We start from the raw sequence: 23,928 nt of genomic DNA on the forward strand, positions 1-23,928 counted from the left end.
CTGGCCTGCAGTGTCTCCCCAGCCCACTTCCCACACTGCTTCTAGACGAGGTCTTGCTCCACACAGACTGTGTGGTGCCTCATTCCAGGCCCTGTGGCCCATCCTCTCTACCCTGTACCTCAACCTCCTTTCTGGGCCTCATTCTCCTTAAGACCTCTTTCTCCACCCAGAGCAAGAAAAGTTGGCTTATGGGCAGTGTCCACAGTGGTGGAGGGCAAAGTTCTCCACGCCTCCATCCAAAAAGGGCCAGACCTCCCCATGCAGCCCCTTCCACAGTGCTGCACACATGCCCAGAGCCACATACGTGCCCAGGCACACATGCCTCTGCTCCTCCGTGGCTGTGGAAGGGGAGTGCTGCTCACACTCTGGTTCACGATGAACCCATGACACTCCTGGCACCAACCCAGGATGCAACACACCTCCACCTGCCCCAGCACTGAGGGCAGTCCTCCACACCACCATTCCTTCTAGAGGCTCGTCCAGCCTCACAGGACCACCAGGGAATGCCAAACAGGCCCCGGACCACAGACTGCAGCGCTGTGCACAGAGCGAGCGCTTAAGGGGCTAACGACCTTACCTTTGTTAGGAGGGTATTTTGGCTTTTTTCCACCACCAACTAAAGCTAAATAGTTGCAGCGAAATAACATTTCCACGTGGCCAACTCCTCCTTCTAAAAATTCTGAAATGACAATTTCAAGAAGACAATTGTAGTAAATTAATGTGTATTTTACAATTAAAACAGTTAAAGTCAAGCCTTATAAAGCTCAGCATTTCATTTTCAGGTAGCAGTTCACACCCAAACACGTCACACACAAGAAATGTGACGGCGAGGAGCCAGAGTAGGCATCTGGCTCTGTCCAGCCCGTGGCACACCCACAACCACATCTCAAGATGCCAGAGAGCTCTCAGAGAGTAGCCTCCACCCATCCACCCCACTAGGCCCCAAGTTCTCAACTGCTCATGAATTACATCGAACACTTGACTTCCGGGTGTCCCTGAAAACCCACGGCAGGGTGCCCAAGGCTCTCAGGGAAGCAACCTGGGAGCACAGGTGAGGACTGCCCGCCCGACTCTCAGGTCTATACCATGACCTGGAGCTCAAGACAGCACAGACAAGCCGAGAAAGCGGGAAACCAAAACATGGGAAGTCAGGGTGTCAACCTACTCAGACTTCCCTCTCCAGTCTCAGGTACACAGGGAGTTGAGAGCACTTTGCTCACTCCAGGAGATTTACACCTGAGGCCGGGCAGCATCCTAGCAGAACCAAACAGCGCTGCCCATGGTGCAGACAACTTTCCACATAGACAAGTGACCAGTCATCTGACATGTTAGGCAACCTCAGAGTAACTCTGGCTTTAACAGGAGGTGGCCACGGTGCCCACCCAAGTGGTTACAGCAGCTCTTCCTCCTCTGGGCCAGGAGTGGTTCTGACCTGTGAAAGCCTGCAGTTCCTTCCCTGCAGGAGGGACACAACCCTCCTCCTTAAGTTAGCTCACCACACAACAGGAAGCGGGGCTGCCAGCTGGTGTGCAGTTCCACCTGTGCACGCCTATAGGGATGCCCAAGGGCTACAGCCAGAACTGAGGAAGGGCTCCTGATGCCCTCTGCAGCTCAGAGGCTATACACGCAAAGGGGAGGACAACCGGGACTTTCCCCACACTACACACACACGTGCACTCAAAAACGCAGTGAAGACCTACAGGAAAGACCCCAAGCTATGATTCTCCTGTAGAAGAGAATTTGGCAATGATTTCCTGGCTCTGACACCAGAAATAAGACAGATGGGACAACATCCAACTTAGTATTTGCAGATCATTTATCTATAAGAGGTTAATACTCAGAATACATGAATGCCGCACTCTGGCTGGGCACAAAATCACGAGCCACTCAAGCAGGAACAAACTTTATTTCTGAACTCCACCAGCACACTCCACACACGCTCCCGGGAAAACTGCCGAACCCCACTCCACTTGGCTCCTCCTGGGGACACACTCCTCCAACCAGGCTCCAAGCGCCAATTCTCTCAGAACCCCTGGAGAACTCAACGGGAACTCCAAAGTAGATCCGCCCTAATCCCTGAGCAGGGTCACCTTTCAACCATTCCCTCTGGCTAAAATGCCAGGCCTCATTCTGACTAAACTGTGGCTCTTAACATCTCCTCCCTTCTGTTTAATTAAACAACAAGCATGTGGCTTAGGGACCGGGCCTGTCTTAGGTTGTCCAATACTACATATGGTCCTTACCCATCATCGAATGAGCTGACCCCAAGGCGTCAGCCTCCTGTCTTGGGTTGGTACCACTGTAATTGGATCTTACCCGTCATTGGCTACCGGTCCAGCAGACAGCCATACTTGTGGATAGGCCTTTGCACCAGTGGGGGGGTGAGGTTCTCTGCCTCACCTCTGTTGGCCCCCAAATTTGGCCTTGGTGTTAAGAGCCACAGTTTAGTCAGAATGAGGCCTGGTATTTTTGCCAGAGGGAATGGTTGAAAGGTGACCCTGCTCAGGGATTAGGGCGTATCCTGCTGGGATTAGGGCATATCCTGCTGCCTCAGGCGCCCCCTACTTTGGAGTTCCCGTTGAGTTCTTGCAGGGCTCTGAGAGAACTGGCGAGCCTGGAGCCCAGTTGGAGGAGTGTGTCCCGGGAGGAGCCGCGTGGGGGAAGGAGCTGCGTGGGGTTCGGCAGTTTTCCCGGGAGCGTGTGTGGAGTGTGCTGGTGGAGTTCAGAAATAAAGTTTGTTCCTGCTTGAGTGGCTCGTGATTTTGTGCCCAGCCAGACTGCGGCATTTGGTGGCCCGTACGGGGAGCCCCGGGACACTCGGGGGGGTAAGTGACGGAAAAAAAAAAAAAAGCTGCCCGTCCATAGATAGGACAGGAGCAAATCTGCTCGTCCCTAGACAGGGCAAGAGAAAAAAATGGCCATTTAGAGAAAATGGAGAAGATTGATACAGTATGTTTGTGTCTTGTTTTGTCTTGGTGTATTGTATTGTCGTTGTGAGGAAAATATGGAAGGGGTGAGAAGTAAATTACTAAGGGAAGAAGGCACACCAATGGAACCAAGAGCAATTAGGGCATGTGTTGATAAAAGCCCAGGAACTCTAGTCAGAAAGAAAAAGGAAGTTCAAAAGAAGAAGGATTATCAGGAAAAAAGTTGTAGCAAAAGGCTATTACTAAATACTTTTCGTTACTGGAGGGTGTGTGAATCAGTGCGGCACCTGCCATGGGCGCGAGCCGGTCATAGCGCAGCAAGGACTTTCCAAGTGGCAGCAGCCAGCTCCTCCCTGCCCCTCGCCTGGGTAACGGATGCCACTGGGAGAGCCCAAATCCAAACCTGACCCAGAGGCACAGTCTCGCAGGCTCTTGCTCCCTGTGCCCAGTGGCAGTTTGAGTCCGGGACACTCCCCGGACTCTCCCCAGGGCCATCTGGGGCCGCCCAGGATGCTGCAGGTGGAAGATGGCCCATCCCTGAAGTTTGATCATTTCCAAGGCCAGTAACTACAATGGTTCTCCCACACCTGGAAGCTAATGAGTAATGAGCACTATTAAGGCTTATTTCAAATGTGAAAAACCTTGAGATAATGTACTAAATTGTTCAGAAGGTTGTTTTCTTAGTGGGATGGTACAGGATTTTCTTTAGCCAGCATTGCTGGAGTTCCTGCCTTCGTCCCAGTGCCGTGAGGATGAGGGTGAAAGAATTTCCAGTGATGCTGAGAACCTGACGAGACTTCAGATCAAGCTAGCTGCCTGCAGAACTTACCTGGACTGTGATTTAAGCTAGCTGCCTGCAGAATTTACGTGGACTGTGAGTCAATCTATTGAGATACTGCTTTACCTGGACTAAGACAACTAACTGTAATCTACAACAAATTGTAACTCGATATCTTTGCAAACGGTGTCATTGCTGGTATAATTTTTCCAAGGGCTTCTTGCATGGAGCCATCAATTAGCTTGGTATTGTGGCATTTTGTATCCTCCCCTTCTGCTTGTAGCAGATTATTTATGGTGTTTGTGTAAAAACCACTATGGTCGTTATTTAAATTAAACAAAAGGGGGAAATGTTAGAGTCTATAAACAAGTCAAGATGGCACCTGGCATTTTGCAGAGGGAGTGGTTTGTGAAGTAACGCCAGCGAGCCATTAAGTGTGGAGATTCCTTATTGGTTGACTGATGTATCTAGTTTATGTTAATTAAGATAAGCTGTGTGTAATGTATATATACCCCTCCTGTCCTACAATAAACGGCTCCCACTCCTCCTGTATCAATCTACACAAGTTCCTTGTCACCCCCCCCCCCCCCGGTTATTTTGCTGCAGCCAGACTGCGGCACATGAAGAACTCTTACAACAAAAATCAAGTAACTCAGTCATTTTCCAAAATTGATGTGCAAACTACCCAGAGGGGGCTGGGCTGGGGTTCCGTGCAGAGCGCTTCCCTGGCATGTGTGAGGCACTGGGTTCCGTCCTCAGCACGGCATATAAATAAGTGAAGTAGAGGTCCACTGACAACCAAAAACATGCCAACAAGCACATGAAGACACGCAACCATGAGGCATCAGAAGCACGCACATGGCACCTAGAAAATTTTCACCTCCTGCCCACCAGCATGGTGGCCATCAGAAAAAACAGGCAGCGCCAAGGGCTGGGGAGCACCCGCAGACCCTGGCACCTTGTGTGTTGGTAGTGCAGCTGCTCTGGGCAACCTCCAAAACTAAAAATGGAACCATCACAAGATCCAGCAATCCCACTCCTGGGTATATATCCAAAAAAACCACCACCACCACCAAATCTGAGAGCAAGGTCTCACAGAGACTCGTATACCCATGTTCAAGTGTCCACTGACCAATGCAGTGTAGACACACGACAACATCACTCACCTTGAAATGGAAGGCAGCTGTGGCACCTGCTGCCACACAGACAAGCACTGAGGGCCCCCTGCGAAGCCAGGCCACAGGCTTAAAATGCCTGCCTAGTGCTGCAGACCGCCCTTGCATTAAGCTTCCACAACTGTCCAAGTCAGAGGAACACAAAGAAGAGGGTGGTCAGCAGTGGCTGCAGAGATGGTGGGCAACTGATTAAAAGTACAGAGTTGCAGTTGCAGTTTTGCAATCACCTTGCAGAAAATTCTAGTGGTGTGTTGAACACAATGTAAATGTAGCAACACTGATCTCGGTACAATGAAGAAGGGTTAAGATGGGGGCTGTGGCTGTAGTTCAGTGGAAGAGCGCTTGCCTAGTATGTGTGAGGCACTGGGTTCAATTCTCAGCACCACATATAATAAATAAAGATCCATCAACAACTGAAAAATACTTAAAAAAAGAATGGTTAAGATGGTAAATTTTATGATTTAACCAGAGTCCAAAAAGTAAAATGCAGTATGCAAGAACTCCTGTGCCTGGGGTCTCAGAGGCGAAACTGCTTCCCCATGCAGGCCCCTGGGCTTCAGAAAGCCGTGTGAGCAGCCCAGGTGTAGCCAGGCACTCCTCAGATGCCCTCAGCAAAGCAAAGCTCCATCTGGAAGCGTGACCCTGGCACTATCAGACCACGACTTGCAGACAGCACTTAGGTGCCTGTGAAATTGCTTTTGTGTAGGATTTAAACAATTTTCTCTAAGCCTTTAACAACAACAAAAGTCTATGTATTTCCTTACCTATTAAAATGCTCAAGGGCTGGGCTGTAGCTCAATGGAAGAGCACTTGCCTAGCACATGCTGAAGCCAGATTTAAAGTTAGGTAGTCAGTGTAGTTAGGTAAATCGGGTCCAATACGGAGTGAAATCTAAAATGGAGGCCATGCTGGAATGATTCAGGGAAACGCAGGACAACTCATGGAATGTTCATGAAGTCCAGGAAAAAGCCCAAGGCCAGAGCCCATCCCAAAGAAGTGTTAATGAACAGCCCCCAGCAAACTTGAAGGTGCTGACTCAGAAGTCCTTCCTGACCAGATTACTTCCTTGGCCCACCTGTGCCCCACCCCTCAGGCCTTCCCACCTACATTCCATCACTGAAAGAACTATAAAAAGGGGAAACAACCGCACTTCCACGGATTCCACCTCTTGGGTCCCCTTCTTCCTCCGGGAGAAGTCTTTTCTGCTGTCCTTTAATAAACTTCTAATTTCTACTCTGACCTGGCCTCGCCGTGCTTCTTTGGTGTTATTCTTCAACATCGGGGAAGCAAGGACTCGTCACCGGTCAACAGCGGTAACAATGTGAGTCCCTGGGTTTGACTCTCAGCAGCATATAGAAATAAAAAATAAATAGAACAAAGGTATTGTGGAAAAAAAATGTTTAAAAAAATACACAAATATTTTGTTTACCTGTATGCTTGTTGCTAGCAGATTGAAGCAATCTAGAAAAATATCATGAAGTCATAAAGCCTTAGGAGTTAAATGTGAGACCTGGGAAGGTACAGGGGACACACCTGTGGTCACCGCTACTGGGGGATGTGGGAGACCTCAAGTTCAAAGCCATCTGGGCCACTGAGCAAGACCCATCTCAAAAAAAAAAAAAAAAAAAAAAAAAAAAAAAGGAGGCAGACTCCACATCCAGAAGAGTCAGAGGAGTCTTCCCAGCCCCTATGCAGGAAGCCTTCCAGCCAGTCCCTCCTGCAGCCCATGCAGGGTGAGAGGGTCCCGTAAGGAAGTGTGGGCTTGGTGTAGGCACTCTTGTATGCCCACGCAACTGCTGGGTGAAATGCTTTGTCCAAATGTACCCTTCTCAAACACCACCGACTCAAGCAGCCCCTCCCTGGGCCCCCGAGGCCACAGGCGAGAAGCAGTACTGCTGGCAGATGAGCTGCCTCCAGAGCAGACTTACTGCAGGTGTGCAGGAGACCTGGCTGGGCCTCTCAGAACTTCCCAACTGCAAGACCAAGAAACCCAAGGGGCTTCCCTCACTATCAGCTTCCTGTTCCTGCCAAGTGGCAATTTCATGGCTTCCTCACCCATAACCAGAGGAGGACAGACTGCTGCAACAGGGTGAGGAGAGCTTCCTTCCTCACCATCCTGGAGCAAACCACAGGAACAAAGCAGGAACTGGGCAAACCTGCTCTTCTCTGAAGAAGTTGCCAAAACGTCACAGCAAAACAGCCCACAAGTGTAAAGGGGACCTTCCTTGGATGCCTTCTGGGGTCTCTCTCAGCAGCTGGAGGGTAAGCACGTCCCCGCCCCACCCCCACAGGTGCTGACCCTCCAAGCCTGCCTAGCCACAGGGGAGGGCGGGCACTGTGCAAGGTCATGACCATGGTAGAATTGATTGGAACTTGAGAGTCTCAGATTCTTCTTGTCTAATGTACAAGAAATTCTGGTTTATTGTAAACAGTCCATCAGTTAGGAAGCAGTTGTTAACCACTTGACTGAATCGCTAACAGTTTGATAACAATGTGCACAACTCATCTTTAAGCTTGGGGTCAACTTGGTAAAGAGCACCTGAGATTTGCAGGTACAGCTGCTCTATAAGGTTTCACAGTGACTCCTTCCTCTGCAGGAGGCAAAGCTGTCAACTCACTATACCACCCACAGAGAGCAGATACAGGGGCACCAGCAGGCGAGTACCATCAGTGGCAGCCCTCGTTGGTCCACTGACTGACCGAGCAGCAGCACCCTAACCTATGGCTTTGCTTTCCCTGGTTTCTGTTACATGTGACCAACTGAAGTCTAAAACCATCAAATGAAAAATTCCAGAAATAAACAATTCCTAAGTTTCAAGCTGCTCTGAGAAGTGTGACCAAACCTCACGCCATCCTGGCCCACCCCAGACCAATCACCCCTTGTCCAGCGTAGCCACAGGGCACAGCCTCCTGCCCCCTACTCACTGGACAGCACCCAGACAGCAGAGCTCTTCTGCTCCAGGAACCCCTGGTTCTCTTACAGACCCAAAGTCAAGAGTGGGGAGGCCAGCGGGGCCACAACACTCCTCCTTAATGAAAGGCAAACATTTTAACCTCAAAGAAAGAAAAAACTGCATGCCAAGATCACTGAGTTCTGCAACAGCTCACAGTTGTCAACCCCTCCTGGGCCTGATTTATAAACTTAACCTTCCTGTTGTGTGAAAAGGGAAAAAATCTCCATCTGCACAGCATTCATCATCCCTTCAGTTTTCAGGTGTCTGCCTGTGGGTCAGGGACTGCAGCAATGGTCAAGCTGCTGCCAGTCTGATAACACCAGCACACTCAGCCTCTTCATTTAGCCTGCAGACCAGGACTGACCGTATATTCACATGTTCCAATCCACCATTTTTACAGTAACCCTAAAAGGTAGGCTGCAAGGAGCCACTGCAAAAGTATTACATTCATATGGAAAATGGACTCTTGCTGTTCACCTAGGCCCGTTTGGGAACTCAAGTTACTGGACTCCCGGAGAGTTCCCATTGGTTGGGGAAGGATGGTAGGAGGGTGTTCCGGGGGAAGTGGAGCCCCCCGGCTCCGGTAGAGACACACGTGTGTGGACCAGCTTGTTAGGGGACCCACACGGCCTCTCACAAAATAAAACTTTGTTTCAGTTTGACTGGCTTGTGTTTTTGTGCCCAGCCGGGTTGCAAGATTGCAAGCCTGCGTGCACTGACAGCCCAGCAGGAAGGCAGCAGGCGGTGCATGGTGAGAACAGCGGCAGGAGCAGAGCTCGGCAGAGCCCACGCGGCCCAGCCGAGCAGCCTGCAGCAGTAGGCATCACTACTATCCTCACTTTACATATGGAGAAACTGAGGCCCAAAGAAGTTGCAAAATTTGTCCAAGATCACACAGCAACTGGGAAGGCAGCAAGACCAAGATTAGAATCTGCCAGTATGACAGATTCAGCCTGAGTCCGACACTACATGTTTTGCTACTTTTCCACAGTGAATTAAGATTATGAACTTTAGCTTAAAAATTAAATTCCAAGATGTATAGGACTACTTGGATGGTGCATGTGCCAGATACATGCCTATAATCTCTCAGGAGGCTGAGACAGAAGGATCACAAGTTCAAAGCCAGCCTCAGCAATGTCAAGGTGCTCTAAATACAAAAGAGGGCTGGGGATGTGGCTCAGTGGTTGAGTACCCCTGAGTTCAATCCATGGTACCCCCAAAAATAAAAAAATAAATGGATGGTGTATGAGATTTCATTTGAAAACAGGCTCTGTGGCTTTGAGAGCTCTAAAAACCCCTGACACAGGATGCTGTTGAGTGGACACTAGCACCTTAGTGTTCCTCTTGAAAATTCTCAAGGCCAGTTCTGGAAAAATTCTATCCTACTCCTGCAGGAAGAGGCTGCTGCTTGATCCAGTGGCTATCTAAAATCTGTCCAGCAGCAAGGACAGTCTCCCAGCAGGTACAGACCAGGGAACACCACGTGTTTGAGAAATGTGCAGGAAGGGAAACCAATCTGAAGAAGCCCTACCCACAGAGCTGACCTCCCTGCCTGACGATGGGAAGAGCACCACTATATTTCACCAGCACAATTCCTGACTCCAGCTCTGGAAAACTCCTGTTTCATGAAAGCAGAGTAAGACACTGAAACAAGTGAACAGCAGCAACCACAACTCATACAAGTAACACTGGGCACTAAGTCCCTCACCCTGTGAGTTCCCTACAGCAGCATCTCCAGCATGGAGAAAGTGAAAGTGACCTGCCCAAATATACCTTGCTCTTCCAAAGAGCTCACACCTTGATAATCTAACACAGTAGGTAGCAGAGCTCACAGAAGAAAGACTGTCCCAGTTTACAAAGGGCCCAAACCCTTCTGACCTGTCAGAAACCCCTGCCCTACAGCCATGGCATCTCTCCCAGGTGTGAGACAAGGTAGGACACTGAGTATGGCTAGGGAAGCCCAGAAGTGTCTGCTACTCTCTTACCTTGTTTCTCTTTCTCTTTCAGTGGATCAGTGTTATAGACTCGGAATCCATTTTCCATCCCACATGCAAAGCATCCTAAAGCAGGAAAAGTAAAAGGGACATATTAATCCTGAGGCCTATCATGGGTAAAAGCCAGGGCTTGGAGAAACTGGCATTCCCAACCAGCAACCTGCCACAGGCCATGCCAGTCTCCCTGGCCTCCCTTCCATGAACACATCATGCTGTGTCAGGCATTGTGCTGGGTCCCAGAGGGACAGCAGCCAACAAGAACGTTCACCTCTGGAGGAAGACAGGCACAAAGCGCTCTATCCGGGCCAGTGTGAAGGCACTGGGTTAGGGGAAGGGCAGGTGCTGGGCAGAGGGCAGTCTTACATGACTGGGATGGGGACAGAACGAGGGTTGCTCCCCTCCACCTACAGAATGACCTCCTGGAGGGAAGTCTGGAAGTCCCCCACACAATCTCTGAGTTATACCCAAGTGCTTAGTGGCCAAATAAAAGGTGCTGCCATAAACTGGACAGGCACTCAGACCTCCAAAGGACATTGTGCTAGCTCCTGTGGCCTGAGGAATACCCTGGCAGGGTCTTGAGGAAGGAAGGGTCTCAGCGCAGGATTGGGCAACATCCAACTGGTTGAAGCAAAACTTAAGCCAGGAGAGAAAAAAACCAACCCTCCAAATTTTTTTCACAAGAGCTGCTGCAAAGTCTAGTTCTTGCACCAGTGGTTTGAAAGCCAGGACAGAGGCCTCTCCAATCCACCTCTCCAGCTCTAGAACCACACAGCTATTCTGCCAGCCACCCTTCCAAATGGGAAAAGCACACCAAGTCACCGACAGATCCAAGGAACCATGACAGCTACCTGAGTAGCCGCAGAGCACACCTGCACTGAACTCATGCTCTGAACTATAGTTTCCTTGGGCCAGATCTGAAACTCACTTGGAAATGCTATGATATTGTCTCAAACTCTGCCAGGTCACAACACCCTTTTTATGCTACTGGAATCACCTAATCCAGATAGAGGAAGCAGAGCTCTCCTTGCTGGAAAATACAGAAAACAAAAAGTTGAAATTTCTTATTTTTTTCCTTTCTATTACTTTTTTTTGGGGGGGAGGGGGTGGGGGGGTACCAGAGATTGAACTCAGGGGCACTCAACTACTGAAGCCACATCCCCAGCTCTATTTTCTATTTTACTTAGAGACAGGGTCTCACTGAGGTGCTTAGTTCTTCAGGTTGCTGAGGCTGGCTTTGAACACGTGATCCTCTTGCCTCAGCCTCCTAAGTCACTGGGACTACAGGCTTGTGCCACTGCATCCATCTTCATTATTTCTTCTTTTTCAAATTTTAAACCTGTGATTTCTCTTCATGAGAACACATATAATTCTGATCGAAGCTTTATATAAAAATATATAAGCCAGGTCTAGGGCTGTGTTTAAGTGGTAGATTGTGTTTAGCACATGGGAGGGACTGGGTTCAATCCTCAGCTCCACATAAAAAAAAAAATAAAGTTTAAAAAAAAAATCTCAGGACCTGAGCATGGTGGTGCATGCCTGTAATCCCAGTGGCTTGTGAGGCTAAGGCAGGAGGATGGTGAGTTCAAAGCCAGCCTCAAAAGTGAGGCGCAGGCTGGGGCTGTAGCTCAGTGGTAGAGCACTTGCCTGACACATGTGAGGTACTGGGTTTGCTCTTCAGCATCACATAAAAATAAACAAATAAAATAAAGGCATGCTGTCCATCTACAACTACAAAAAAAAAATTAAAAGCAAAAAAAGTAAGGCAACTCAGTGAGACCCTGTCTCTAAATAAAATAGAAAAATAGGGCTGGGGATGTGACTCAGTGGTTGAGTGCCCCTAAGTTCAATCCCCCATATCCCCTCCCCTCCAAAAAAGCTCTGAAAACAGTGTGTGTGTGTGTGTGTGTGTGTGTGTCACCCTGATAAATCCACAAGCAAAAGGTAGACAAACAAAAACACCAAAGAGGATATTCACAGGGTAAAAAGATATAAAGAATCAGGAAAATGCAGATAAGACTGCACAACTGGATCTACTGCACACCAGCCAGAATGGTGGAAAACACCCAGTGTGAGCCAGCTGAGACCTGCTAGTAGAGGAAAACTGTTGGCGCTATGATAGCAGAGCATTCTGTGCATGGGAATATGGGAGTATACCCCCTGTAGCAATGTGAACATACGCTCACTAAAAGACACATATTTAAGAATAATCACAGTAGCACTTTATACTTCTGGAGGCCAAATGTCTGCTGATGACAAAATGGATAAATGTGATCTATTCCCACAGAGGACCACTACATATAAAAGAGAAGCATCCACAACTACACTCAACTCAATGTGAAGATTAAAAAAAAGCCTTCATAAATGTGATGTTGGATAAAAGTCAGAAACAGCAATAGCACTTACCTAGCAGGTACAAGGCCCTGGGTTCCATCCCCAACACCACAAAACAACAACAACAACAACAACAAATAGAAACAAGTTTGGCAGCAGGCAAAACTGACCTATGCTGCCAGAAGTCAGGTGGGCACCTGGGCAGCTGTGGCAAGGAGCACTGACAGGTGTACTCAACCTTGTAACCTATGCTGGCCACAGGTGGGCTTGGCTTGGAAAATGCCAGCACAACACCTGACATGCACTCTGCATGCATAATATACTTCAATAAAAAGAAGGCACTACAAACACTCAAAAGTTGGAAACCACTCTCTAATGAGGGTATCCACAGTGCTCTCTTGAAACACTTTTTTACAGGGAAACTCTCCACCTAAAGGCTGGGGCCAGGACACACCCCTGCCACTGCTGCCAGAGCCAGGAAGCCTAACTGGGCAAGAGCATTGGAAACACCGAGAGGGCCTCTTCCAGCCGTGTCCACAACGTCTATTCTAAACAGCTTCCCCACGATAAATTTAGGAGGTGAGGCAGAGAAAACCATCCCAGAGACCCCTGCTGCATGGGCGGGTGCTGGGGGGCCACCTTCCCTGGGACTGCAGTTGCACGGAGGCCAGCTGTAAAGTTCCTCCCAACCCACCAACCAAAGGGAAAACTAGTGGGGTCAGCATTTTCTGGATGGACCCACAACAGGTGAGAACACACACCCAGCAGAGATCATGGCCTCACAGGAATCACCCATCAAGCAGTGTCCCCCCCCTCCCGCCCCCCAAGAATCTCCATGGTGCCTCACAAGTGCCTAAGATCCTGTTGGGCCCAGGAAGCCTCAGCCACCTGCCCAGGTCCTCAGAGGCCCAGGAGAAGGGCACTGATGGGGTCTCCAAATGGGCAGGGATCCAGTTGGGAGTCTCGGGGCCAGGCTAGTGGGGATCAGACCGGCAGAGGATGAGGGAGCCCTCTCAGGCAGGAAGGTCCGGGGCAGGCTGGGGTCTCGAGGAAGAAAAGGTCTGGGGCAGGCCGGGGATCTCGGGCAGGAAGGGTCCTGGGCAGGCCGGGGTCTCGAGGAACGAAGGGTCCGGGGCAGGCCTGGGTCTCGGGCAGGAAGGGTCCGGGGCAGGCCTGGGTCTCGGGCAGGAAGGGTCCGGGGCAGGCCTGGGTCTCTGGTAGGAAGGGTCCGGGGCAGGCCGGGGTCTCGGGCAGGAAGGGTCCGGGGCAGGCCTGGGTCTCGGGCAGGAAGGGTCCGGGGCAGGCCGGGGTCTCGGGCAGGAAGGGTCCGGGGCAGGCCGGGGTCTCGGGCAGGAAGGGTCCGGGGCAGGCCGGGGATCTCGAGGAACGAAGGGTCCGAGGCAGGCCGGGGTCTCGGGTAGGAAGGGTCCGGGGCAGGCCGGGGTCTCGGGTAGGAAGGGTCCGGGGCAGGCCGGGGTCTCGGGCAGGAAGGGTCCGGGGCAGGCCGGGGATCTCGAGGAACGAAGGGTCCGAGGCAGGCCGGGGTCTCGGGTAGGAAGGGTCCGGGGCAGGCCGGGGTCTCGGGTAGGAAGGGTCCGGGGCAGGCCGGGGTCTCGAGGAACGAAGGGTCCGGGGCAGGCCGGGGTCTCGGGCAGGAAGGGTCCGGGGCAGGCCGGGGTCTCGGGCAGGAAGGGTCCGGGGCAGGCCGGGGATCTCGAGGAACGAAGGGTCCGGGGCAGGCCGGGGTCTCGGGCAGGAAGGGTCCGGGGCAGGCCGGGGTCTCGGGCAGGAAGGGTCCGGGGCAGGCCGGGGTCTCGGGCAGGAAGGGTCCTGGGCAGGCCGGGGATCTCGAGGAACGAAGGGTCCGGGGCAGGCCGGGGTCTCGGGCAGGAAGGGTCCGGGGCAGGCCGGGGTCTCGGGCAGGAAGGGTCCGGGGCAGGCCGGGGTCTCGGGCAGGAAGGGTCCGGGGCAGGCCGGGGATCTCGGGCAGGAAGGGTCCGGGGCAGGCCGGGGATCTCGGGTAGGAAGGGTCCGGGGCAGGCCGGGGTCTCGGGTAGGAAGGGTCCGGGGCAGGCCGGGGATCTCGGGCAGGAAGGGTCCGGGGCAGGCCGGGGTCTCGGGCAGGAAGGGTCCGGGGCAGGCCGGGGTCTCGGGCAGGAAGGGTCCGAGGCAGGCCGGGGTCTCGGGCAGGAAAGGTCCGGGGCAGGCCGGGGTCTCGGGCAGGAAGGGTCTGAGGCAGGCCGGGGTCTCAAGGAACGAAGGGTGCGGGGCAGGGCCAAGGGCAGAGACTGAGGCAGAAGCAGCAACAGCAGCAGAGGTGGGGCCCGGGCGCGGGGCAGGGGCAGCGCCGGCCGCGCGCCTCACCGTGGTCCTGGTTGAAACCGGCGTACAGCAGCCCGTTGCCATGCGGGTTACAAGGCAGGAGGTTCATGGCGCCGCCGCAAGGTCCACCGCTCCTCAGCGCCGCATGCCCCGCAGACGCCCGACGGTCGGTCTTGACCGGCGGCACGGAGGCCGCCGCGACCGGAAGCGAGAGGCAGAGGCGTAGGGCGACCGCGCCAGCGAGCGTGCCAGCGTGCGTGCGTGCGTGCGTGCGTGCGTGTGCGTGCGCAAACAGGCAGACTTCCGAGCGTCGAGGGAGTCCAACCTAGGAGAGACTAGGCAGGGAGTGTGGAGTGCATCCAACCGCGGCAGGCTGGAAAAGGAGCACCGAGCGCGTTCAACCACGACCAGGCGGGCGTGGAGCGCCGAGCTAATCCACTCGCAGGTGACGGGCGGGGAAAAGAGAGAAGCTACTGGGCCAAGAGCGTCCGACTATGACAAGACAGGAAGGCGACCCTGGGACACGGCCACCCCAGTTCTGCCTCTGGGGAACAAGCTGTTGGCCTACTGGACACAGAGGTGACCGGCTGTGCTTAACGGAGCGTGAGCCCCCGCCCTCCTCGCTACGGGTCCCCTCCAGCTCTCTAGCTGCCGCGTCCTCGGTGAGTCAGTCCCCGCCCTCTTCGCTGCCCATCACCTCCCACCCCCTGTTTCCCTCCGGAGGCGTCCTCGGTGAGCCAGTCCCCCCCCTGCTCCCCTCCCGAAGCGTCCTGGGTGAGCGGGTCCCCCCTGCTCCCCTTCTGCAGCGTCCTGGGTGAGCGGGTCCCCCCTGCTCCCCTCCCGCAGCGTCCTCGGTGAGCGGGTCCCCCCTGCTCCCCTCCCGCAGCAGCGTCCTGGGTGAGCGGGTCCCCCCTGCTCCCCTCCCGCAGCGTCCTGGGTGAGCGGGTCCCCCCTGCTCCCCTTCTGCAGCGTCCTGGGTGAGCGGGTCCCCCCTGCTCCCCTCCCGCAGCGTCCTCGGTGAGCGGGTCCCCCCTGCTCCCCTTCTGCAGCGTCCTGGGTGAGCGGGTCCCCCCTGCTCCCCTCCCGCGGCGTCCTCGGTGAGCGGGTCCCCCCTGCTCCCCTCCCGCAGCAGCGTCCTGGTTGAGCGGGTCCCTCCTGCTCCCCTCCCGCAGCGTCCTGGGTGAGCGGGTCCCTCCTGCTCCCCTTCTGCAGCGTCCTGGGTGAGCGGGTCCCTCCTGCTCCCCTTCTGCAGCGTCCTGGGTGAGCGGGTCCCCCCTGCCCCCCTCCCGCAGCGTCCTCGGTGAGCGGGTCCCCCCTGCTCCCCTCCCGCAGCGTCCTGGGTGAGCGGGTCCCCCCTGCCCCCCTCCCGCAGCGTCCTCGGTGAGCGGGTCCCCCCTGCTCCCCTCCCGCAGCAGCGTCCTGGTTGAGCGGGTCCCTCCTGCTCCCCTCCCGCAGCGTCCTGGGTGAGCGGGTCCCCCCTGCTCCCCTCCCGCAGCGTCCTGGGTGAGCGGGTCCCCCCTGCTCCCCTCCCGCAGCAGCGTCCTGGGTGAGCGGGTCCCCCTGCCCCCCTCCCGCAGCGTCCTCGGTGAGCGGGTCCCCCCTGCTCCCCTCCCGCAGCAGCGTCCTGGTTGAGCGGGTCCCTCCTGCTCCCCTCCCGCAGCGTCCTGGGTGAGCGGGTCCCCCCTGCTCCCCTCCCGCAGCAGCGTCCTGGTGAGCGGGTCCCCCCTGCTCCCCTTCTGCAGCGTCCTGGGTGAGCGGGTCCCCCCTGCTCCCCTCCCGCAGCAGCGTCCTCGGTGAGCGGGTCCCCCCTGCTCCCCTCCCGCAGCGTCCTGGGTGAGCGGGTCCCCCCTGCTCCCCTCCCGCAGCAGCGTCCTGGGTGAGCGGGTCCCCCCTGCTCCCCTCCCGCAGCAGCGTCCTGGGTGAGCGGGTCCCCCCTGCTCCCCTCCCGCAGCGTCCTCAGTGAGCGGGTCCCCCCTGCTCCCCTCCCGCAGCAGCGTCCTCAGTGAGCGGGTCCCCCCTGCTCCCCTCCCGCAGCAGCGTCCTCGGTGAGCGGGTCCCCCCTGCTCCCCTCCCGCAGCAGCGTCCTCGGTGAGCGGGTCCCCCCTGCTCCCCTCCCGCAGCGTCCTGGGTGAGCGGGTCCCCCCTGCTCCCCTCCCGCAGCGTCCTGGGTGAGCGGGTCCCCCCTGCTCCCCTCCCGCAGCGTCCTGGGTGAGCGGGTCCCCCCTGCTCCCCTCCCGCAGCAGCGTCCTGGGTGAGCGGGTCCCCCCTGCTCCCCTCCCGCAGCAGCGTCCTGGGTGAGCGGGTCCCCCCTGCTCCCCTTCTGCAGCGTCCTCAGTGAGCAGGTCCCCCCTGCTCCCCTCCTGCAGTGTCCTCGGTGAGCGGGTCCCCCCTGCTCCCCTCCCGCAGCAGCGTCCTGGGTGAGCGGGTCCCCCCTGCTCCCCTCCCGCAGCAGCGTCCTGGGTGAGCGGGTCCCCCCTGCTCCCCTCCCGCAGCGTCCTCGGTGAGTGGGTCCCCCCTGCTCCCCTCCATGAGCGGGTCCCCCCTGCTCCCCTCCCGCAGCGTCCTGGGTGAGCGGGTCCCCCCGCTCCCCTCCCGCAGCAGCGTCCTGGGTGAGCGGGTCCCCCCTGCTCCCCTTCTGCAGCGTCCTGGGTGAGCGGGTCCCCCCTGCTCCCCTCCCGCAGTGTCCTCGGTGAGCGTGTCCCCCCTGCTCCCCTCCTGCAGTGTCCTCCGTGAGCGGGTCCCCCCTGCTCCCCTCCCGCAGCGTCCTGGTCCTGGGTGAGCGGGTCCCTCCTGCTCCCCTCCTGTAGCGTTTTCGGTGAGTTTTTCAGTGAGTTCCCCCTACTCCTCTCCTGCAGTGTCCCCCCCCCTTCCCTCCTGTGGCATCCTCCTCCCCAGTGGGTGAGTTCCGCCCTCCTCTATCTCCTCCCTTCCTGCATTTGCCCCATCTCTGAGGAGTTTCTGCAGATCTAGTCTACTTGCTTCTCACCATGTTCCTCCTGCACTTAAGTGTTTCTTTCTTTCTCCTGCAGCTGAAGCTGCGAGTGGATGTCCACTCTCCAGGTTAGGTGCCTGTCCCCTGTAGTTGGTTGAGTGGGGGCCACAGAGGATACATGCTACCAGACTCTTTGAATGTGATTTATTTATTTATTTGGTATCATGGATTGAACTTAGGGGCATTCAACCATTGAGAAAAAAATTATTTGCCGATGTATTCAAACATCTCAAAAGGAGATAGTCCTAGATTTAAGGGTGAACCTTAAATCCTATGGCCAATGTCCTTAGAAGAGAAGAGAGAGGGTGAAGACCACAGGAAGCAGGCAGAGATTGGGGTGCCTGGGTCACAGGGAGCATCAGGAGTTCCTGGCCACCACCAGAAGCTGGGAGAGGCTTTCAGTGGATTCTGCCTCTGAGCCTCCAGGACTGAGAGTACCTGTCTGCTATTTAAGCCACCCAGCCTGTGGTACATATATGTCTATCCAGAATTCCTGGGAAAGAAGTCATTTCAGCTTTCCCATCCGCCATCTGCCGTGGGACCGCCGCCGAGATGCAGATTTTCATAAAACCCTTATGGGGAAGACTATTACTCTTGAGGTTGAACCCTCTGACACTATAGAAAATATAAAAGCCAAGATCCAGAATAAGGAAGGAATTCCTCCTGATCAGCAAAGTCTGATCTTTGCTGGTAAGCAACTAGAAGATGGACGTACCTTGTCTGACTACAACATTTAGAAGGAGTCCACCCTTCATCTTGTTCTGAGGCTTCATGGTGGTGCTAAGAAAAGGAAGAACAAGTCTTACACCACTCCCAAGAAGAATAAGCATAAGAGAAAGAAGATTAAGTTGGCTGTTCTGAAATATTATAAGGTGGATGAAAATAGCAAAATTAGCTGCCTTCTCTGTGAGTGCCCTTCAGATGAATGTGGTGTGGAGTTTTATGGCCAGCCACTTTGACAGACACTATTGTGACAAGTGTTGTCTGACTTAGTGCTTCAACAAACCAGAAGACATGTAATGTATTTGAGATAATAAAAGACATGAACTAAAAAAAAAAAAAAGAAGTATTTCATGTTTATGATTCTTTTGTGTTTTGAAATATATGTATACATACACATAATGAGATATCTTGGGGATAGAACCCAAGTCTAAATACAAAATTTATTTGTTTCGTATAGACCCTGTACCTAAAGTCAAAAGGTAGTTTTATGTAATGTGTTCAGTCCACTTACGTTTTGACTGGGCCCTGTCACGTGGGGTCAGGTGAGGAATCTTCCACCTGCAGTGTCATATCATCCTTGGAAAGTTTCAGATCCTGGAGCTGTTGGGTTCCATTTTCAGGGAAGGAGAGAGGAGGGCTCTCCCTGAAGGAGGAAGGAGGGAAAGGGGGGAAAGAAGAGGGAGCTATTGTGGGAGAGAAGAGGGTAGCAGGGATCTCTGGTCTGGTCACCACAGTGGGTTACACAGTTCAAGCCACCAGAGGTGCCTTCTCCCCAGGGAAGCACTCTGTGCAGCTCCTGCTGGCCTGTGGGGCCTGCCTTGCCCCACAGTCCAGCACAGGCAATCCCAGTGGCCCCAGCTCTTTACAGAGAAACAACATCATCTGTAAGTGCCTTTTGTTTTTTTCTTCCAGATTCCTTGTTTGTCAAAATAGTTTCTTTTCAAAGTAGCAGACCTATCAGGAAGGTCCCCACACAGTTGATTCCCTGAGGCAATCAAAGAGGGGATCATGCTAGCAGATTCTGAATCTGAAGGTTTGGAAGCAGCTGATGCACACCTGAATTTACAGGGCACTCAAGGTCATACTCTGGATGGAATTTGTCCACAGAAAGTCTCAGCAAAAAATGACAAAGGATACCCTTTCTCTAGGGTTTGGCCTATGATTTAATTATGTTATCTGTGAGTCTAGCACCTAAATTCACACCCTCCTTACTGTGATCCATGTTAGCATTTGTTTTTATTTCACACAATGCTTCTTGGATCCTCTACAGTACTCCCTGCTGTGGAGTACAACTTGTTTCCTTGTTGTATTGGTTTTTTAGGGCTGCTGTTGGCCTTAGAGAAGGACTTGAAGTGGCCCCTCAAGGCCAGGGGCAGCAGGAGCTTCTCCATGGGGTGCACCGGCTGTAGGACACCAAAGCCAACAGCAGAGGTCTTGCAAGCTCTGCAGTTGGGAAAGAAGGAGACCTGTTTAGTTTGTGCTGTCCCTGCCTGGGGCTGGCCAGCAGAGGGCGGCCCCTACCTGGCCTCCACCCCTCCCCCCAGCCCCCACCGGGATCTGGGGACACTTATGCCTGTGGTACTCAGGGATGCAGCAAAGCTCTTGTGACTCCTCCACCTCTGCAAAAATTATTCATCTGAGCCTTCATCCAAAGCCATGATAATTGTTTCCTCTCTAAATTACATTTACTTTTTGAGAATAGATTCAGTGACCTTGAGCTGAGTCCGGGGGCTGTGGAGCAGCTTTCATGCCTGGAGTGGCCCTGCTGGCCTACCCTTGCTTGGCCTCCAGAGCAGGTCCATCCCATACCGCACCAGCACCATCCGTCCAGCTCTGTGAAGGACTTTGTGATGTTGAAATTGCACAGAGGATTGACCTCAAAGAGGGTCACACCCAGGCACACAGTCTAGGCCTGAGCCTGCTTAGTGGGCATGAGCCACTTGAATGCCAGGTGCAAACGGTTCCCCACCAGGATCTTGGGGACACCAGGAGTGTGCCAGAGGTGGAGGGGTGGGGAAAGCAAGGCCCTTGGATGAGTTTTGCTGTCCGTAACACCATAAGTGACCTGGGGGCTGAGTGCTCCTACCACAGATTCATGTCCACCCAGAACCTCAGAATGGGACTTCTGTGGAAATAGGATCTTTGCAGATGTAACTACTAAACACGGGGTCACACTGACTAGGGTGGGCCCTACTCTACTGTGACACAGAGGAGAAGCCACCTAAATCAGAGGCTGGGATTGGAATGAGGTAGCCATAAGCCAAGGGATGCCCACGCTGGTTGCAGTCACCAGGAGCTGGAAGGGCAGGAAGGAGCTTTCCACAGCCCTGCCTACACTGAAGTCCTGGATTCCTGCCCTCCAGAACTGTGAGAAAACAAGCATCTTGGTCTTGTGGTTCTTCTTTTATTTGTGTTTTGTTTTGCTCTTGCAGTGCTAGCAGTGGAACCCAGGGCCTCACGCAGGCTAGGCAAGCACTCTGGGTCTGAATGCACCCTAGCCCTGTATGTTTCCTTAAGACACCAGGTACTGGTCCTATGTTAGGGCAGCCTCAGCACGCCAAGACAGGAGGCACAGCACTGGCCACTAGTGTCCCCACTGGCAGTTGGGCTGGTCAGAGTGCCAGCCAGCAGCAGCCTGCCCACTGCTCACCCACCTACCTGACCCCAGCAGGAAGGACCTGGGACCTGACCCAGATTCCTAGGGGCTGGATATTCTCTGTGGCAACACTGTCCAGGGCCTTATTGTGAAGCTGTGCCTGCTTCCTGCTATGCATGCCTCTGCCCTCAGCTCAGGTGGGTCCACAGGCCCTAGTGGGCCTGGCCTATCCCTGGCCCAATATCCTCCAAGCCCATGTGGAACCATGTGGTACCTCATCAATCTCCTGGATCCATCAGTTGACACCTCCAAAAGACCAGGGGTTGTAGCTCAGTGGTAGAGCGCTTGCCTTGCACGTGTGAGGCACTGGGTTCGATCCTCAGCACCACATCAAGATAAACAAAATGAAGGCATGCTGTCTATATACAACTACAAAAAAAATTAAATTAAAATTTAAAAAGACCGGCAGTTTCCAATGTCGTAGACCAGGACAATACCTGGGGCAGAGGGCACAGGCTTAACAGAGAACCCAGCTGTAGGTGACTCAGCTACACAGGCCTGATCCAGCTCCATGGCTGCTCTGCCCCTTTCAGTCCAAGACACACAGCTAACCAGATGGCCGTCTGCTTATCTTAACACAAAGTACATACTTCTGACTCATCTGCTAAAGGTGGCAGTTACATTGTCCTCTCTAAGGACATTGCACATGCTCCTTTATAAGTCCTCAAATGTCAAGGTGATTTGAGGACCAGTGCTCACAAGTGTGCGCTTGCCCGGGACATGGAATGCAGGGACATTGCAATAATCACTGCCCGTGAGGAGCAAGGCCACTGCCTACATGGAGTGAGTGCTAAAGTATGCTCAGACACGCCTATGTGCACACGCAGCTCACAAGCATGCATGTACACAGACACCAGCACATACATGAGCACGTCTGTGGATGATAGGCTCACATTGAGCACATGTGAGCCATCAAAGCGTGTCGGGCACTTGCAATGTCCACATCCAGAGCAAGCTTGGTCTCTAGACTCCAGGGGAGTGGAAGACAGCAAGAGTCATCCATGCCCCAACATGACCCTGGAGAAGAGGGTGGAGACGGCTAAGTGGGAACCACTGCTCCCTGACCACCAGGTTCTAACAGTTGTCGGTTCCCATCACACAGGCAGTCCAGGACCCCAACAAAATCACTCCATGTCTCCTAGGGCCATTTGGATGTTGGCATGTCCTGGGCTCAGTCTCTTTTCTAATTGTTACTTAAAAAGTCAAACTAGAAAAAAATAGTGATGATTTAAAAAAAAATATTTAGTTGTAGATGAACATACAATATCTTTATTTATTTATTTATTTATTTATTTTTATGTGGTGCTGAGGATCGAACCCAATGCTTCACACTTTCGAGGCAAGCACTTTACCACAGAGCCACAGCCCCAGCCCCAGCGATGAGTTTTAACATGATTCTCAAACATTTAAATAAATCTAATGTTGGTTTTTAAATTTTCATTAACAAGGAACCTGAGTCTCCACTGGGGAGAAATGGGCTGAAGATTGGGCAGGACCTTCAACCTCTGGATATACTGTGGGAGGCTGACTAGCACGTGACCGGGTCCACCATGCGACCAGCGCAATGGTTTCATTAATGAGGTTCTTGGCATAAAAGTTAGTTAGAAGAGATCAAAATAAAACACACAGACTCAGTTACTTTATTTCTATTGCCAGGTCCGAGACGGCTCCCCTCTCTGGTTCGCTCCTCTAACCACCCAGCAGGGCAGCAAGGATTACTCAGGGCTAGCAGGAGAGAGAGTGTTTGAACACGCCTGGGAGTAGCTTTTTATTGGGGAACAAGAGATTCAGGGGAGAATTCCATCCAATGAAGGTTGAGGGGGGACCGCACTCCAAGGTCAGGGTCAGTGATTGGGCCCCCGGGGTCAGTGGTCAGGCACACCCCCACACGGATGGGTTCTCTCATTAGGAAAGGGCTGGGAAAATTCCGACACAGCCAGAACGCCTCAGACCCTTAACGGGAGCCACCCAGTCACGTGTCAGAATGGCTTCCCACAACCGGGTCTGATTCCTCTGCTAAGAAAAAGATATTTCTGTCTCTTGTGTGGTTATTTTGCGCAGCCCAATTAGCCCAGTTCCCCTGGAGTGACCCCTGAGTGTTTTAGTCTCAAGCAACCTGGCAATTGGCATCCCTGGGTGGGCAAAAGGTCTGAGTGTTTAAGTCACCGGGAACACATCAAATGGTGGCCCGTACAGGGACTCCAAGATAAATATTAAAAATTGGGGGGCTGAGGATGTGGCTCAAGCAGTTGCACGCTCGCCTGGCATGCACGGGGCGCTGGGATTGATCCTCAGCACCACATAAAAATGAAATAAAGATGTTGTGTTCACCGAGAACTAAAATATTTTTTAAAAAAATTAGTGAGTTTGGTATTTCTCTCCAGAAGTTAAACATGCTTAGGATTGCAGAGTATTGTGGGCTGAATTGTAGAAAGTAAGTGAGTTAGACAGAAGGAAAATCTGTGACGTTAAACTTTTTAATATTGGGGAATAATTTGTCTTTAGAAAGAAAATAATAATTTTTATAATTCTAGAGACTCTAAATAAGTGTAAAAATTATTAAGGTGATTAATGGACTATGTTGTTTAGTTGAGTCCTCTACCATGGAGAGAGCGCTTTTTTGAACTTTTTTTTTAATATTTTTTTTTTTTTTAGTTTTAGGTGGACACAATATCTTTATTTTATTTTATTTTAATTTTTAGAGAGAGAGAGAGAGAGAGAGAATTTTTTAATATTTGTTTTTCAGTTTTTGGTGGACACAACACCTTTATTTTATCTTATGTGGTGCTGAGGACCCAACCCAGCGCCCTGTGCATGCCAGGAGAGCACGTTACCGCTTGAGCCACATCCCCAGCCCTTTTGTGGACTTTTTTAGATTGTTTTTGTGAATCTTTATAAAAGATTTTTTGGGTTTATGTTCTAGAAGTCTGCACTAGGAGAGTGAGAAAAAGGGGGAAAATGTTGTAATGAGACTTACTACAAGGATTTTTTTACCTGGAGTGAAGTAAATTTTAAATTTCTATTGTTTCTGTGAATACTTAGAGAGTTCGTACTAAACCTCTCTGCTACATTCTCG

General features: G+C 53.0%; 1 protein-coding gene and 1 pseudogene across 5 annotated transcripts in view; one reads left to right on the forward strand and one right to left on the reverse strand.

Annotated features, from left to right (window-relative positions):
• The window catches only part of Wdr45b (WD repeat domain 45B), a 28,769-nt gene extending 14,042 nt beyond the window's left edge, over window positions 1–14,727 (reverse strand). For all 4 annotated transcript variants that reach the window (XR_013344052.1, XR_013344051.1, XR_013344053.1 and 1 more), the window contains exons 1-3: window positions 14,524–14,727; window positions 9,820–9,894; window positions 578–679 (exon numbers count right to left, since the gene is read on the reverse strand). Coding sequence is in view for 1 of the 4 variants with exons in the window: in XM_077801417.1 (XP_077657543.1) it covers window positions 578–679; window positions 9,820–9,894; window positions 14,524–14,590 (244 nt within the window). In the remaining 3 variants the exon portion in view is untranslated. The remainder of the gene's footprint in view (window positions 1–577; window positions 680–9,819; window positions 9,895–14,523) is intronic.
• A 152-nt stretch (window positions 14,728–14,879) lies between these two features.
• LOC113176803 (ubiquitin-ribosomal protein eS31 fusion protein pseudogene) lies at window positions 14,880–18,493 on the forward strand (annotated as a pseudogene). Its single transcript, XR_013344035.1, has 2 exons — window positions 14,880–15,143; window positions 17,511–18,493. The product of XR_013344035.1 is annotated as a ubiquitin-ribosomal protein eS31 fusion protein pseudogene (transcript).
• The last annotated feature ends 5,435 nt before the right edge of the window (window positions 18,494–23,928 follow it).

The sequence above is a fragment of the Urocitellus parryii genome, chromosome 7, assembly GCF_045843805.1.
Source record: "Urocitellus parryii isolate mUroPar1 chromosome 7, mUroPar1.hap1, whole genome shotgun sequence".
In the NCBI taxonomy this organism is placed as follows: Eukaryota; Metazoa; Chordata; class Mammalia; order Rodentia; family Sciuridae; genus Urocitellus; species Urocitellus parryii.